Source organism: Macaca nemestrina, chromosome 10, assembly GCF_043159975.1.
Source record: "Macaca nemestrina isolate mMacNem1 chromosome 10, mMacNem.hap1, whole genome shotgun sequence".
NCBI lineage: Eukaryota > Metazoa > Chordata > Mammalia > Primates > Cercopithecidae > Macaca > Macaca nemestrina.
In genome coordinates this window covers 80,002,308-80,018,807 of record NC_092134.1, presented here as the reverse complement: position 1 = coordinate 80,018,807, position 16,500 = coordinate 80,002,308, and the positions used below count along the sequence as shown (strand labels likewise).

At 48.1% G+C, this 16,500-nt stretch overlaps 1 protein-coding gene across 3 annotated transcripts; it reads left to right on the top strand.

Annotated features, from left to right (window-relative positions):
* Window positions 1-1,517: 1,517 nt before the first annotated feature.
* On the top strand, window positions 1,518-7,121 carry LOC105474273 (proline rich 13). Of its 3 annotated transcripts, XM_011728811.3 has the most exons (5): window positions 1,518-1,670; window positions 1,781-1,869; window positions 2,568-2,606; window positions 3,293-3,666; window positions 6,497-6,693. In XM_011728811.3, exons 3-5 carry the CDS (start codon window positions 2,588-2,590, stop codon window positions 6,542-6,544), a joined length of 441 nt encoding a protein of 146 aa, XP_011727113.1. In that variant the 5' UTR covers window positions 1,518-1,670; window positions 1,781-1,869; window positions 2,568-2,587; the 3' UTR covers window positions 6,545-6,693. The 3 variants fall into 3 exon arrangements, with proteins under 3 accessions (XP_011727113.1, XP_011727111.1, XP_011727112.1); XM_011728809.2 differs by lacking the exon at window positions 1,781-1,869 and having other exon boundaries at window positions 1,519-1,670; window positions 6,497-7,121; XM_011728810.3 differs by lacking the exon at window positions 1,518-1,670 and having other exon boundaries at window positions 1,697-1,869.
* The last annotated feature ends 9,379 nt before the right edge of the window (window positions 7,122-16,500 follow it).

Genomic DNA, 16,500 nt, shown 5'->3' with positions numbered 1-16,500 from the left:
AAAAAAAAAATCTAGCTGTATGTTTGCTTATATTTTACATCGTGGTCAGGGAACACGTATTGAACAGTTCTTTCAAAATTGAATTGCATCAGTTGAGACATGCTTAACTTAGAATGTGACCAATTTTTATAAATGCTCTAAGCATGCTTAAGGAGAATTAGCAGTCATTAAGTTTTGAGAGCATGGTTCAATGCATGTTCATCAGGTCAAGTTTGTTAATTGTATTGTGTGTGATTTTTTTGTTGTTGTTGTTTATTATTATTATTTTTGAGACGGAGTCTCACTCTATTACCCAGGTTGGAGTGCAGTGGCACGATTTCGGCTCACTGCAACCTCCGCCTCCCGGGTTCAGCGATTCTCCTGCCTCAGCCTCCCAAGTGGCTGGGATCACAGGCACATGTCACCACGCCCGGCTAATTTTTGTATTTTTAGTAGAAACGGGGTTTTACCATATTGGCCAGGCTGGTCTCGAACTCCTGACCTCGTGATCCGCCCCCCCTCGGCTTCCCAAAGTGCTTGGATTACAGGCATGAGCCAATGTACCTGGCCACTTGTATTGTTTTCTTTAAAAAAAAAAAAAAAAGTCTGGGCGCGGTGGCTCACGCCTGTAATCCCAGCACTTTGGGAGGCCGAGGCAGGCAGATCACGAAGTCAAGAGATGGAGACCATCCTGGCCAACATGGTGAAACCCCATCTCTACTAAGAAATACAAAAATTAGCCGCGCCTGTAGTCCCAGCTACTCGGGAGGCTGAGGCAGAAGAATCGCTTGAACGCGGGAAGCGGAGGTTGCAGTGAGCTGAGGTCGCACCACTGCACTCCAGCCTGGCAACAGAGCGAGACTCCGTCTCAAAAAAAAAAAAAAAAAAAAAAAAAAAAAGAGGCCATTGTAGCAATTCAGGGGAGAAATGAATCCAGGCGAGAGATGATGGGAGGTTTAGACCAGGGAAGACGGAGAGAAGTGGAGAGATTCCAGATGTATTTGTGAGACAAAACTGGTAATTTGGGGTAAGGGAGGTGAAGGAGACAGAGGGATCACGGAAGACCTCCTTGGTTTCTGGTTTAGGCTTCATGTCAGATGGCGGAGCTATGCAATTGAGAGAGGGAATCCTGGGAGAGATTATGAAATCTCTGTATTTTCCGCAAGAATGTTTGTTTGCTTCCCTTGCGAGTGTAAGAGGGAGCCGGGAACATTGAGGCTTGGGGCTAGGACTCAGCAGCTCCTCTGCCCTTGCCGAGAACTCTGTCTATATCTGTATTACAACACTTACCATAGTGTATTCACTTTACAAGGTATTGCACCCAGTGAACCATGACTAGCAGAGAACAAGGGCAGAGTTTCTTCTCGGTTTCTCTAGGACTTTGCCCAGCAGCTGGCCCCGCCCCCTCTAGCGCTCTCCGCCTAGCTCCGCCCCCAGGAGATTTCCGGCTTCTCAGTACTTGCCTAGTCGTAAAGGGCTCCGGTCTGCAGCTAGAGCAACCGTTTCCTCCTCAGTTGGACCAGAGTGATTGATTAGTTTGTTGTCCAATCATCAGCCGAGTAGCCACATAATTACCAATTAGGCAGTAGCAGAGGCGGGTACCGAAGCACGGGGTCTGGGTGACTAGGTGTGACTAGGAAGTAAGAGCCGAGACTGCGAAGAACGCATCAAGTCCAGGCGGCGGTGGAAAGGTGACGTGGTATCTGAATTCCATGGGTTTTTTCCTTTTCCCATTGCTGGGTTAAGAGCCCCTTCGCAGCTTGGGGCTAGGATCTTCATTTGCCTTTTTTCTTTTTTGGAGGAATTGGGCTGTGTCCATTTATTTAAGTATTTGAGGTTCTTGAGCAACTTCCTTCTTCGCCTCCAGGTGTATCCTTTTCTTAGCCTGAGGTGAGGTCCTCCCCAGGGAGAAAGTTGTTTGAGATCCTTTCTTACTCTGTGGGTGGTTAAAGGCCTCCGGACTCAGTTCCAGGAAAGGAGGATGAATGATGGGGGTGCCGAGACTCGCGGGCTATGTATGCCCTCTTGCGAAGAGTTAGACGCTTCAACCTAGGTGGAGGGGCCCTGGGAACTAGATTCCTGTGTTAGGAACCAAGTAGGTATTGAGGGCGAAGAAACAAGTGGAAAGAGACATTTCTTTCTTTTTTTTTTTTTTCAAGGCGGTGTCTCGCTGTGTTGCCCAGGCTAGAGTGCAGTGGCGCGATCTCAGCTCACTGTAACCTCCGCCTCCCAGGTTCAAGCGATTCTCCTGCCTCAGCCTCCCGAGTAACTGGGATTACAGGCGCCCGCCACCGCGCCCGGCTAATTTTTAGATTTTTAGTAGAGACGGGGTTTAACGATGTTGGCCAGGCTGGTGTCGAATTCCTGACCTCGTGATCCACCCGCCTTGGCCTCCCAAAGTGCTGGGATTACAAGCGTGAGCCACCGCGCCCAGCCAGAAAAGAGATGTGTCTTATGTGGAAGTCGTGGTAGTTCTCCAGGTGGGAGAGCCTACTGTGGGGTGGAAGACGTTAGGGCTGGGCTCCGGTGCTAAGTCCACTTCCTACCTCTAGACTGTCATCTTTTTTGCCTCATTTCTTTCTCCTCAGGCTGGAGGACACACCTAAACATGTGGAATCCCAATGCCGGTAGGTGTTTGGGGGTTCTGTACGACCCCTAACCCTTTTTCTGATGGACTCTGTAACAGGAAGTTTCTCTATCAGCTGCCCCATCCCCGACCCGCCACACCCGCAAAAGCAAAGTCCTTAGTCTACAGCTGACCAGTGCTTTTTTATTTTATTTTATTTATTTATTTTTTGAGACGGAGTCTCTGTCGCCCAGGCTGGAGTGCAGTGGCGCGATCTCGGCTCACTGCAACCTCCGCCTCCTGGGTTCAAGCGATTCTCCTGTTTCAGCCTCTGGAGTAGCTGAGATTACAGGCGTGCGCCATCACGCCCGACTACTTTTTGTATTTTTAGTAGAGACGGGGTTTCACCATGTTGGCCAGGCTGGTCTTGAACTCCTGGCCTCATGTGATCTGTCCACCTCGGCCTCCCAAACTGCTGGGATTACAGGCTTGAGCCACCACGCCCCACCGGCCTGACCAGTACTTTTGTCTTCCTCAGAGTTCACTGTCTCCCTCCTCTCTCCAGCCCTTACGGGGACATTCCCCCTTTTATCCCCAACTCAGGTTTGTCTCCCCTACCTTCTATTCTCCTTTGTCACTTTTCCATTTCCCTTTAAGTATTGGGTGAGAAAGAATCTCTTTCTTTTTGTTGTTTGTTGTCGGAGACTCTGGGGAATACTAATGTTTATAATCTGCTTCTTCCCCCAGGGCAGCCAGGGCCAAATCCATATACCCCCAACATCGGGTGCCCTGGAGGTTCCAATCCTGCCCACCCACCACCTATTAACCCACTCTTTCCCTCAGGCCCCTGTCCTCCTCCCCCAGGAGCTCCCCAGGGCAATCCAGCTTTCCCCCCAGGTGGGCCCCCTCATCCTGTGCCACAGCCAGGGTATCCAGGATGCCAACCCTTGGGTCCCTACCCTCCTCCATACCCACCTCCTGCCCCTGGAATCCCTCCTGTGAATCCCTTGGCTCCTGGCATGGTCGGACCAGCAGTGATAGTGGACAAGAAGATGCAGAAGAAAATGAAGAAAGCTCATAAAAAGATGAACAAGCACCACAAGCACCACAAGCATGGCAAGGTCAGTACCCTCTGGAGCCTGGCTAGGGAAGGGGTGCCCCCTCAGAGGGACTAGGTAGGCAGGGGTTGGGTGAGGGGGATTCACATTCTGTGGACGTGGGGGATGACGATTGTGTCACTCTGGTCGATGATTCTTCCTTTTTGTAAAAGATTGCTACTGGGAAGAATCTGATTATCTTGAAAAGAAACATCAGGCTTCTCCTATCTGGGGGGAGCTAGGGTGAGCCTTAAAATAGATTTTTAGAATCAAAAGCCAAATCTTTTCTGCCCTACTCTCTCCCAGAACTTTTGCTCCCCTCCCCGCAGGTGCATATTCTAGCAAGTTGGACCCCCTCACTGACATTATCAAAACATCAATTAAAGTCATTCCTTTGACAAAGCAAAGTCTTATAATAATTAACAGAATAATAATATGGCCCTAGTTCCTGGAGTTCTTTCTCTCTTTCAGTGTTCTTAGGGCCTTGTGTTAATTACATGGGCCCTTTGCCCTATCATCCAGCAGAAAAAGTGAGGACAAGAGCAGTCAGTGACTCAGCCTTTAACAGCCTAGGACTAAGGAGGTTTTATACTCAGCCCCAAGGCTGAGTATCTTTGTTTTAGAGGACTGTTAAAAATTAGTAAGGATCGGCTGGGCGCGGTGGCTCAAGCCTGTAATCCCAGCACTTTGGGAGGCCGAGACGGGCGGATCACGAGGTCAGGAGATCGAGACCATCCTGGCTAACACGGTGAAACCCCGTCTCTACTAAAAATACAAAAAAACTAGCCGGGCGAGGTGGCGGGCGTCTGTAGTCCCAGCTACTTGGGAGGCTGAGGCAGGAGAATGGCGTGAACCCGGGAGGTGGAGCTTGCAGTGAGCTGAGATCCGGCCACTGCACTCCAGCCTGGGTGACAAAGCAAGACTCCGTCTCAAAAAAAAAAAAATAAATAAATTAGTAAGGATCATGCCTGTAATCCCAGCACTTGGGAATTATTAGCTGGGTGTGGTGGCGCATGCCTGTAATCCCAGCTACTCAGGAGGCTGAGGCAGGCGAATTGCTTGAACCCGGGAGGCGGAGGTTGCAGTGAGCCCAGATCTCACCACTGCACTCCAGCCTCGATGACAGACAAGACTCCATCTCAAAAAAAAAAAGTGCAAGGATAAAAGCAACTCTGAGGACAACTCTGGAAGGATTAAACCAATCTGCATCTTGATGAGGCCTCCATTTACATTTAACTGCCCAGTAAATTTATTTGCCTTGTGGATTCTAATTCCTGATTCTGGGTATTTGATAGAAGTCTGAAGAGAAGGCCAGGCACCGTGGTCCACACCTGTAATCCCAGCACTTTGGGAGTCCAGGGCAGGCAGATCACGAGGTCAGGAGTTCGAAACCAGCTTAGCTAACATGGCGAAACATGTCTACTAAAGATACAAAAAATTATCTGGGCATGGTGCTGTGTGCCTGTAATCCCAGGTACTCCGGAGACTGAGGCGGGAGAATCTCTTTTTTTTTTTTTTTTTGAGACGGAGTCTCGCTCTGTCCCCCAGGCTGGAGTGCAGTGGTGCGATCTCGGCTCACTGCAAGCTCCGCCTCCAGAGTTCACGCCATTCTCCTGCCTCAGCCCCCCCCCACCAACTAGCTGGGACTACAGGCACCCGCCACAGCGCCTAATTTTTTTTTTGTTTTTTTTGTTTTTTGTTTTTTTTGAGACGGAGTCTCGCTCTGTCACCCGGGCTGGAGTGCAGTGGCCGGATCTCAGCTCACTGCAAGCTCCGCCTCCCAAATTTACGCCATTCTCCTGCCTCAGCCTCCCGAGTAGCTGGGACTACAGGCGCCCGCCAACTCACCCGGCTAGTTTTTTGTATTTTTTAGTAGAGATGGGGTTTCACCGTGTTAGCCAGGATGGTCTCGATCTCCTGACCTCATGATCCACCCGTCTCGGCCTCCCAAAGTGCTGGGATTACAGGCTTGAGCCACCGCGCCCGGCTATTTTTTGTATTTTTAGTAGAGACGGGGTTTCACCCGTGGTCTCGATCTCCTGACCTTGTGATCCTCCCACCTTGGCCTCCCAAAGTGCTGGGATTATAGGCATGAGCCACCGCACCCAGCAGAGAATCTCTTAAACCCAGGAGGTGGAGGTTGCAGTGAGCTGAGATCATGCCATTGCACTCCAGCCTGGGCGACAGGGTGAGACTTCATCTGAAAAAACAAAAAGAAGTCTGAAGAGAATTGAGATTTAGTGGGGAAGAAGGGGGAGAAATTACCCTGGAGAGACTGAAAAATGTTTTTATTTAATAACTGTAGCATTGCTGGGAGTATGTGCTTAAGGAACATTTAATAGAACTCCCAGCCTTTTCTTACATCTTCCCCACTTTTTCCTATTGTGTTTTGGAAAAAGTAGAGATACGTGCACACACAACTGCTGTTTCTACTGTCTTCTTAGATTTGTAGAATCCAATTTCTTAAAATCATAGGACTTTGCATGCAGCTAATAAATAAGCATTTATAAGGTAACTGCTGTTTCCTGGCACCATACTATGCTTGGGCCTGTAATTTATTCCTTGCCTAGGCATCGATTCAGGTAAAGAAAGTTGGATATTTGCTCCAAAGGCAATATGTTAAATTTTTAAAATTCTGTGTGATAATTTAGGATGGTTTAATCCATTCCTGTGTGCTCACTGCTGAAGGAAACCCTTGCTTTTGTTTAGGTACAGTCAGTTCAAGACTCCTGACCTTCTTAGGGAAGCAAGGGATACTTGGGTAGAGGGGTAGGGCACCAAAGAATGGCCCACGGAGTGATGAAAGGTCATTTGGATCTGATGCTTCTTTCCTCTTTCCCCTTTCCCCTTGCAGCATTCCTCCTCCTCTTCCTCCTCCTCTTCCAGCAGTGATTCTGACTGAATACAGGCCCTGGACCCTTCCCTCAAGTCTCATCAGTTCTGCTCTCCCACCAAGCTTCAGATGCCATGTTGTACTGGGGGAAAGTAGCCCTTGTGCTCCCCACCCCCTACCTCCACCTGAGCATCACCCTGCTGTTGAGCCCTGAGTGGCTAGGGGAAATGGGAAGAGGATTGCCATGGCCTGGCCATCTTGTTGCTGCTTGGATAGATCATATAGCTAATGAATTAGGCAGGGGAGCTATTTTTTGAAAATGATGAACTAAATGTTGAAGACAAGTTTGAGATCTGTAAAATGTGATTTTTTTACTTCCGCTTATGATACTTGTGATTGGGGAGGTTTGCGGAAATTTAATTATGATGAAAAACCTCTATCTTTTTTGTAATGTTGCCATACTTGGGGAATTTAGTGGCAAATACATTCCCCAGCAGGCCTTTTGTTGGTTGCACTAACTGCAAAGTTGCTGGGAAGTAGAGTCCCTTTGGTCGATCAGCTTTGACCGCCATTTTGGAACCTTACCTTTCCTCCTTAGCCCAATATGCTGTCTCAGGTCCTATTCAAATAAAGATATTTCTCCTGGTCTCTGTTCACCTGTGCTATCACCTTGGCTGGGTATGGCACATTCTACAACTTTTGCTAATCTTCCACAGACACGTATCAATTTTATAGAAGGGAACCAGAGCTTCACTGAGGAAGACACCATGTGATTCCTATGTTTTTTAAGTGGGAGAACTCTTCAAAATTGGGTCAGGCAGAGTGGCATGAATCTTTATTGTCTTCCCTTGGGTCAATGGATATAGGCCTTTAGCTTATGTTTTTTTAACTCTGGCTGCCCATCAGCTATGAGAGTAATATGGGGCTTTACCCCAAATCTATTGAATAATACTTATTTTTTTTTAATTTTTTCCTAAAACTTTTTATTTTTATTTATGTATTTATTTATTTTGAGATGGAGTTTCGCTGTTATTGCGCAGGTTGGAGTGCAGTGGCGCAATTGTAACCTCCACCCCCCAGGTTCAAGTGATTTTCCTGCCTCAGCCTCCCAAGTAGCTGCGACTACAGGCACCTGCCACCATGCCCGGCTAATTTTGTATTTTTAGTAGGGACAGGGTTTCAACATGTTGGTCAGTCAGGCTGGTCTCAAACTCCTGACCTCAGGTGATCCACCTGCCTTAGCCTCCCAAAGTGCTGGGATTACAGGCATGAGCGACCGTGCTCAGCTAAGACTTTTTACATGTGTCCCTACAAATCAGTATATTTAAGAAACTGTGGGCCAGGTGTGGTGGCTCACGCCTGTAATCCCAGCACTTTGGGAGGCTGAGGCAAGCAGAGCACGAGGCCAGGAGTTCCAGACCACCAGCCTGGCCAACATGGAGAAACCCCATCTCTATAAAAATACAAAATTAGCCGCGCGTGGTGGCTCATGCCTGTAATCCTAGCTACTCAGGAGGCTGAGGCAGGAGAATCGCTTGAATCCGGGAGGCAGAGGTTCAGTCAGAATTGGAGCTCAAGACAGCCTGGCTTCTGAGTCTCTGCTCTTAACCCAATGGATTCCAGGCAGAAGCAGTAGTTTTACAAAGGTGCCAAGTTGCAAAAAGTGTACGATGAAAGGAGCTCCTGAACCTGAGTTCCTGAAAGCAGGAAATGAGGCTGCAGTTGGGGACATGGGGCTAGAGGAAGGAGTAGACTTAACAGATGTTTCTGAGGTGGAACCCATGGGTTTGGGCATTGAGTGTAGGGCTTGAGGAGGAACAGGGAAGAAGGAGTGTTTTGAGTTGGCTATACTGCATCCATAACTTCTCTGGAAAGAGTTCTATGAAATAAATGCCTGAGATCTTCTTATATTTTACAGCTAGCTTCTAATTTTATTAGAAAATCCATGGCTGGGCGCAGTGGCTCACACCTGTAATCCTAGCACTTTAGGAAGCCGAGGTGAGCGGATCACCTGAGGTCAGGAGTTCGAGACCAGTCTGGCCAACATGGTGAAACCCCGTCTCTACTAAAAATATAAAAATCAGCTGGGCATGGTGGCAGGTGCCTATAATCCCAGCTACTTGGGAGGCTGAGGTAGGAGAATCACTTGAACCCGGAAGACAGAGGTTGCAGTGAGCCAAGATCTTGCCGCTGCACTCCAGCCTGGGTGACAGAGAAAGACTTGTCTCAAAAAAAAAAAAAAAAAAAAAAAAAAATCCAAAGCCAAGGTCCACTTTTCCAGTGTCTTGGATTTGGGGGCCATTCTAATTTTTTTTTGAGACAGAGTTTTGCTCTTGTTGCGCAGGCTGGAATGCAATGGCGTGATCTCGGCTCACCGCAACTGTCGCCTCCTGGATTCAAGTGATTCTCCTGCCTCTGCCTCCCGAGTAGCTGGGATTACAGGCATGTCCCACCACACCTGGCTAATTTTGTATTTTTAGTGGAGACGGGGTTTCTCTATGTTGGTCAGGTTGGTCTCAAACTCCCGCCCTCAGGTGATCCTCCCACCTCGGCCTCCCAAAGTGCTGGGATTATGGGCGTGAGCCACTGCGCCCAGCTTTCTAATTGTTTTCCCCCCAGTCACTGTGCTTTCCTTTATCAGCTCTTCCTTTTTGGAGGGGAGAGGGAGATGGTGGGCATGGGACAGATCGTGAGGTGAAGAGAAATAGATGGTGACCAGGTGCAGTGGCTCATACTTGTAATCCCAGCACTTTGGGAGGCTGAGGCAGGAGGATTTCTTGAGTCCAGGAGTTCAAGACCAGCCTGGGCAACACAGCGAGACCCTGTCTCTTCAAAAAATAAAAATTAAAAAAAAAAAGAGCTGGGTATGGTGGCTTGAGCCTGTAATCCCAGCTGCTTGTGAGGATGAAGCAGGAGAATTGCTTGAACTTGGGAGGCTGAGGTTATAGTAAGCCGAGATTGTGCCAGTGCACTACAGCCTTAAGTGATCCGCCTGCCTCAGCATCCAAAAGTGTTGGGATTTCAGGCCTGAGCTACGGTGCCTGGCCCCAGCATTCCAACTTATTCAACCAATCTTTTATTACTATAATTTTATATTTGTTTCTAGTTTTGATATATACTTAACTACTGTTGTGAACATTTTGGTTCATACATCTTTATCAAAAGTTGAAAAATTGGGAGCCCATGTTATACCTGGGTCTGAGACTTTTTTTGGAGAGATCGCTCTCTATGTTTTATTTGTTTTTTTGAGACGGAGTCTCGCTCTGTCGCCCAGGCTGGCGTGCAGTGACCAGATCTCGGCTCACTGCAAGCTCCGCCTCCCGGGTTTACGCCATTCTCCTGCCTCAGCCTCCCGAGTAGCTGGGACTACAGGCGCCTGCCACCTCGCCTGGCTAGTTTTTTGTATTTTTTAGTAGAGACGGGGTTTCACCTTGTTAGCCAGGATGGTCTCCATCTCCTGACCTCGTGATCTGCCCGTCTCGGCCTCCCAAAGTGCTGGGATTACAGGCTTGAGCCACCGCGCACGGCCTTCTCTATGTTAAATATCAGGCATTTTCAGTAAAGATTCAGATTTCAAACTGGCAACTCTAGCAAGAGTGGGCCCACATTCCTGAAGGAAGAAATTTGTGACTATGAGTAGTAATAATTATGTATAGATGGGTCTTCCCATAGTCTTTTCAACTCTGTTATCTTTCTGTAGGCCAGATTAGATTAATCCTTGGCTCTTGAGAGCTTTGTGTTTGTGTCCCTGCTTTGTGCCTCAGTATAAATCTACTAAGATGGTGGTTCACAAATGTTTTTGTCTTATGCCTTCAGCATCTCATACAAGAACCTCTGGGATTCTGTCATTCTCTCTTTTTTTTTTTTTTTTTTTTGAGGCAGGGTCTTACTCTGTCATCCAGGCTGTAATGTAGTGGTGTGATATCGGCTCACTGCAGCCTCAACCTGGCCAGGCTCAAGCGATTCTCCCACCTCAGCCTCCCGAGTAACTAGGACCACAGGCATGTCCCACCACCATGCCTAGCTAGTTTGTTTTTTTGGAGGCAGAGTCTTGGTTTATCCCCCAGGCTGGAGTGCAGTGGAACAATCTTGGCTTACTGCAACCTCTGCCTCCCGGGTTCAAGTGATTCTCCTGCCTCAGCCTCCTGAGTAGCTGGGATTACAGTCGTGTGCCACCATGCTCGGCTAATTTTTGTATTTTTAGTAGAGACGGGGTTTTGCCATGTCGGCCAGGCTGGTCGTGAACTGCTGACCTCCGGTGATCCATCTGCCTCGGTCTCCCAAAGTGCTGGGGTTACAGGCATGAGCCACCGCGCCTGGCCATTTTTTTTTGTATTTTTTGTAGAGACAAGGTCTCACTATGTTGTTCAGGCTGGTCTTGAACTCCTGGGCTCAAATGATCCTCTCACCTCAGTTTCCCAAAGTATTGGGATTACAGGCTATTTTTTTTTTACTAGGAACTAGCAAGATTTCCATTCACACGAGAATGGGAAAGATAGGAAATCCATGGGATCTAAAAATACAAGTTGACATTTTAGTTTAGGAACTGTGAGTTAATGGGATGAATCTTTTATCTAGTTTGCTGCCTTTTTGGAATCAACTCCCTATATCAGATTGCTTCATGGCCCTAGGCAGATTCACTCTCTTGACTTAGTTTGGTTCCTCTTCTGGGAATAATTTATTGATTCATAAAATTATCAGGTATGGCTATCAGAGGCATCTCATCTTTCTCTTTTAAAGCTGGGTGCAACTGTTGGCCAGTTCCAATACGGACATTTGATATTTGTTTTGCCCCCCCCACATTAGAGATGATTTCATGGATAGATTCACCCCAGCTCTCAGAGGTATGAATGTCCCCACTGTGAAATCTTAAGGTTAACGTGACCTTCAGCCAGGGCTTCACATAAGTACACTCCTTAGTTTGGTTTTTCCTGGGTGTCTTAACATTTTCCTACTTCATTTCTTCCCTTTCATCACTTGGTCTGCCCCTTACCAGATGACAGACTTCTTTTTTTTTTTTTTTTTTTGAGACGGAGCCTCGCGCTGTGTCACCCAGGCTGGAGTGCAGTGGCGCGATCTCGGCTCACTGCAAGCTCCGCCTCCCAGGTTCACGCCATTCTCCTGCCTCAGCCTCCGAGTAGCTGGGACTACAGGCGCCCGCCACCACGCCCGGCTAGTTTTTTGTATTTTTAGTAGAGACGGGGTTTCACCATGTTAGCCAGGATGGTCTTGATCTCCTGACCTCGTGATCCACCCGCCTCGGCCTCCCAAAGTGTTGGGATTACAGGCTTGAGCCACCGCGCCCGGCCCAGATGACAGACTTCTTTTTCTTCTTTTTTCAGAGACAGGGTCTCACTGTTGCCGAGGCTGGAGTGCAGCAGGCTGCTCAAGCTATGCTCTTGCCTCAGCCTCCTGAGTTGCTAGAGGTGGCGCTGGCTAATGTTTAAACATTTTTTTGTAGAGATGAGATTCTTGCTGGTCTCTACAACTCTTGGCTGGCCTCAAGCAGCCCTCCTGCCTTGGCCTCCAGAAGTGCTGGGATTACAGGAATGAGCCACCTTGCCTGGCCATCTTTTTCTTTCTTTCTTTTTTTTTTTTTTTTGAGACGGAGTCTCACTCTGTCGCCCAGGCTGGAGTGCAGTGGGGCACGATCTCGGCTTACTGAAACCTCTGCCTCCAGGGTTCAAGTGATTCTCCTGCCTCAGCCTCCCGAGTATCTGGGACTACAGGCAAGTGCCACCATGCCCAGCTAATTTTTGTATTTTTAGTAGAGACGGCGTTTCGCCAGGTTGGCCAAGCTGGTCTTGAACTCCTGACCTCAATCCATCTGCCTCGGTCTCCCAAAGTGTTGAGATTACAGGAGTGAGCCACCATGCCTGGCCCTTTCTTTCTATTTCACATTGTTCCTAATACAATTTAGGGGGTGGGAGGAAAGGCATTTTAGTCCTCAAGCCTAATTTTCCACTTCAGGAAGCTACCTCTCTTTAGGAAGAAGGTAAAGGAAGCTGCCTCCATCAGTTTGGGGCTGCCCAATAAAATGTGACTGAGAGTCAAGGGGCTAGCGTGCAGCGGCATGTTCAAGGCTCACTGCAGCCTTGATCTCCCTGGTTCAAGTGCTCCTCCCACCTCAGCCTCCCAGGTAGTTAGTACTACAGGTGTGTACCACCATACATGGCTAATTTTTAATTTTTTGTAGGGACAGGGTCTCACTATGTTGCCTAGGCTGCTCTCGAACTCCTGGCTTCAAGTGATCCTCCTACCTTGCTCTGCCCCCAAAAGTGTGGGATTACAGGCATGCGCCACCATGCTCGGCCATCCCTCTGGTTTTTTTTTTGATTATTTCTTTGAGATAAGGTCTTGCTTTGTTGCCCAGGCTGGAGTGTAGTAGCACACTCACAGCTCACTGCAGCCTCAACCTCTCAGGTTCAAGCGATCCTCCCACCTCAGCATACCTAGTAGCTGAGACCACAGGTGTGCACCACCATACCTGGCTACCTTATTTATTTATTTATTTATTTATTTATTTATTTTTGAGATGGAGTTTCACTCTGTTGCCAGGCTGAAGTGCAGCGGCGCGATCTCAGCTCACTGCAATCTCCGCCTTCCCAGGTTCAAGCGGTTCTCCTGTCTCAGCCTCCCAAGTAGCTGGGATTACAGGCGCCTACTGCCCCTCCCAGCTAAGTTTTGTATTTTTAGTAGAGATGGGGTTTCACCATGTTGGCCAGGATGATCTCAGTCTCTTGACCTTGTGATCCACCTGCCTCGGCCTCCAACGTGCTGGGATTACAGGTGTGAGCCACCGCGTGTGGCTACCCTTAAATATTTCATCATGTACATCCTAAAAACCATTTCTTTACATAACCATGGTTCCATTATTACACTTAAGAAAATTAAAAATACGGCCGGGCGCAGTGGCTCAAGCCTGTAATCCCAGCACTTTGGGAGGCCGAGACAGGTGGATCACGAGGTCAGGAGATCGAGACCATCCTGGCTAACACGGAGAAACCCCATCTCTACTAAAAAAATACAAAAAACTAGCCGGGCGAGGTGGCGGGTGCCTGTAGTCCCAGCTACTCAGGAGGCTGAGGCGGGAGAATGGCGTGAACCTGGGAGGTGGAGCTTGCAGTGAGCTGAGATCCGGCCACTGCACTCCAGCCTGGGCGACAGAGCCAGACTCTATCTCAAAAAAAAAAAAAAAAAAAGAAAATTAAAAATACTTCCTAATATTATCATTCAGATAATGTTTGAATTTTCTTTTCTTTTTTTGAGACGGAGTCTCACTCTGTCACCAGGCTGGAGTGCAGTGGCTGGATCTCGGCTCACTGCAACCTCCGCCTCCCAGGTTCAAGCCATTCTCCCGCCTCAGCCTCCTGAGTAGCTGAGACTACAGGCGCATGTCACCATGCCCGGCTAATTTTTGTATTTTTAGTAGAGACAGGGTTTCACCATGTTGGCCAGGATGGTCTTGATCTCCTGACCTTGTGATCCACCTGCCTCGGCCTCCCAAAGTGCTGGGATTATAGGCGTGAGCCACTGCTCCCAGCTAATGTTTGAATTTTCTCACTTGTTCCTTAAATGTCTTATGCAGCAACTTTTTTTTTTTTTTAAACCAGGATCCAGGCGGGGCGCAGTGGCTTACGCCTGTAATCCCAGCACTTTGGGAGGCTGAGGCAGGCGGATCACGAGGTCAGGAGTTTGAGACCAACCTGGCCAACATGGTGAAACCCTGTCTCTACTAAAAATACAAAAAATTAGCCGGGCTTGGTGGCAGGTGCCTGTAATCCCAGCTACTCAGGAGGCTGAGGCAGGAGAATCACTTGAACTTGGAAGGCGGAGGTAGCAGTGAGCTGAGACGGTGCCAATGTACTCCAGCCTGGGCAACAAAGCGAGACTCCGTCTCAAAAAAAAAAAAAAAGAAAAAAACCCGGGATCCAAGCAAGAGCTACATATTATATTTGGTTGTTATTGCCTTAAACATTTTTAAATTCCTGCTTTTGTTTCATTTATTTACTAATTAAGAGATGGGTCTTGCTCTGTCACCCAGACTAGAGTACAGTGGTGCCATCTTAACACACTGCAGCCTTGAATTCCTGGACTCAAGTGATCCTCTCACCTTAGCCTCTTGAGTAGCTGGGACTATACAGATGCATACTACCATGTTCAACTAAATCTTTTTTTTTTGAGACGGGGTTTCGCTCTTGTTGCCCAGGCTGGAGTGCAATGGCACCATCTTTGCTTACCATAAACTCTGCCTCCTGGGTTCAAGTGATTTTTCTGCCTCAGCTTCCAGAGTAGCTGGGATTACAGGCATGCGCCACCACACCTGGCCAATTTTGCATTTTTAGTAGAGATGTTGTTCGGGCTGGTCTTGAACTCCTGACCTCAAGTGATCCATGTGCCTCGGCCTCCCAAATTGCTAGGATTACAGGTGTGAGTCACCGCACCTGGCCAATTTTTTTCTTTTTTTGTATTCTATTGCTTTTTTGACAAGACTGGCTAGCTGTCTTGTGGAATGTTCTGGATTTGCAAAATATCTCCTTGCGTTGTATCAAATTTCCTATAAATTGCAAATCAGATCTAATGGCTTGATTAGATTAAGATTAAGCACTTTTGGCAAGAATATTTAATAGATGATGTGGTGTACTTCTTGTTGCATTTTTCCAAGGACCACACGGTGTCAAAGTTGTCCTACTATGAGTGATGCAGTTTGATCATTTATGTACTTGGGTAAGGTGGTAACTGCTAGATCTCTCCATTTGAAGTTGCTTTTAAAAAATTTGTTATTTTTGCTACTGGGTAGGCTGAGGCAGGAGAATCGCTTGAACCCAGGAGGTAGAGGTTGCAGTGAGCCATGATTATGCCATTGGACTCCAGCCTGGGCAACAAGAGCAAAACTCCGTCTCAAAAAAAAAAAAAAAAAAAAAATGTTATTTTTGAGACAGGCTGCAGTGCAGTGGCCATCATCATGGCTCACTGTAGCCGAGAACAGCAGGGCTTAAGTAATCCTTCCACCTCAGCCTCCCAAATAGCTAGGACCACAGGTGTGTGCCACCACAGCAGCGAATTTTTGTATTTTTAGTAGAGATGGTATCTTAAACTCCTGAGCTCAAGCGATCTGCCTGCCTCAGCCTCCCAACCACTACCCCTGGCCCATTTGAAGTTACTTAAAAAAAAAAAGAAAAATATTTGCAAATTTGTGTGGTGATACTTGGTGTCATGATAATATCCTGTTCCCTAACAACCTTTCTCAAAATTTTAATGATTGATACACTTGCCTGAATCAATTATTTCATTCTGGGTTGCAGAATGGTGACTTTTCAACTCCCATTCCTTCTATTTCTTTCATTCCTTCTACATTTATTCATGGAACTCTTTAAAAAAGAGCTTTCCCTTATCAGTTACAGATAAACTACACACAGTTCTTCCTAAAAGGAAAGTTAAATGCTTAATTCTTTCCTTTTAAGAGTAAGGCGTTGATACAATGGTCACCTCAAACGTGGAAAGTTAGTTTTCTTTCCTTTTCTTTTTTGAGTATCCCTGTAGATTACTAGGATTTCTTCATCCTTTCTTATTCTCTTTCCACCCATCCTTTTCTCTACTCTCCACTTCTTGATCCATGGCGACTGCTCCGTCTCCGCACTAACGCCTGAACTTTCCAGTCAGTCCACTAGGGGCCACTGGTTTCCTTCCCGCCCCCACGCTTCCTCTCTATCGCAGTTCGCCGCTTGCTAGCAGCCGTTGTCTCGCTGGTGCTTACGCTGTCCAAGGAGCCACTCTAGGCTTTTGGGAGGCCGTCTGCATTGCGTGGGGAAGGTTTGGACGACGCAATCGCCTCGCCGGCCCCCGGGGCGGTTAGCGCTTCCGGGGTCGAAGGGTGCGCGGGGTTGAAAGCAGGCCGCTCCGCCCCGTCCCCCTCCCAGACCAGCAGAGGCAGCAGCCGGAGCAGCCGCAGCCTGCGCCCTCTCCCGCCCGCCCGCCCTCCGCCCGCCCGCCCGCCCTCCGCCGCCCTCCACCCGCCCCGGGGT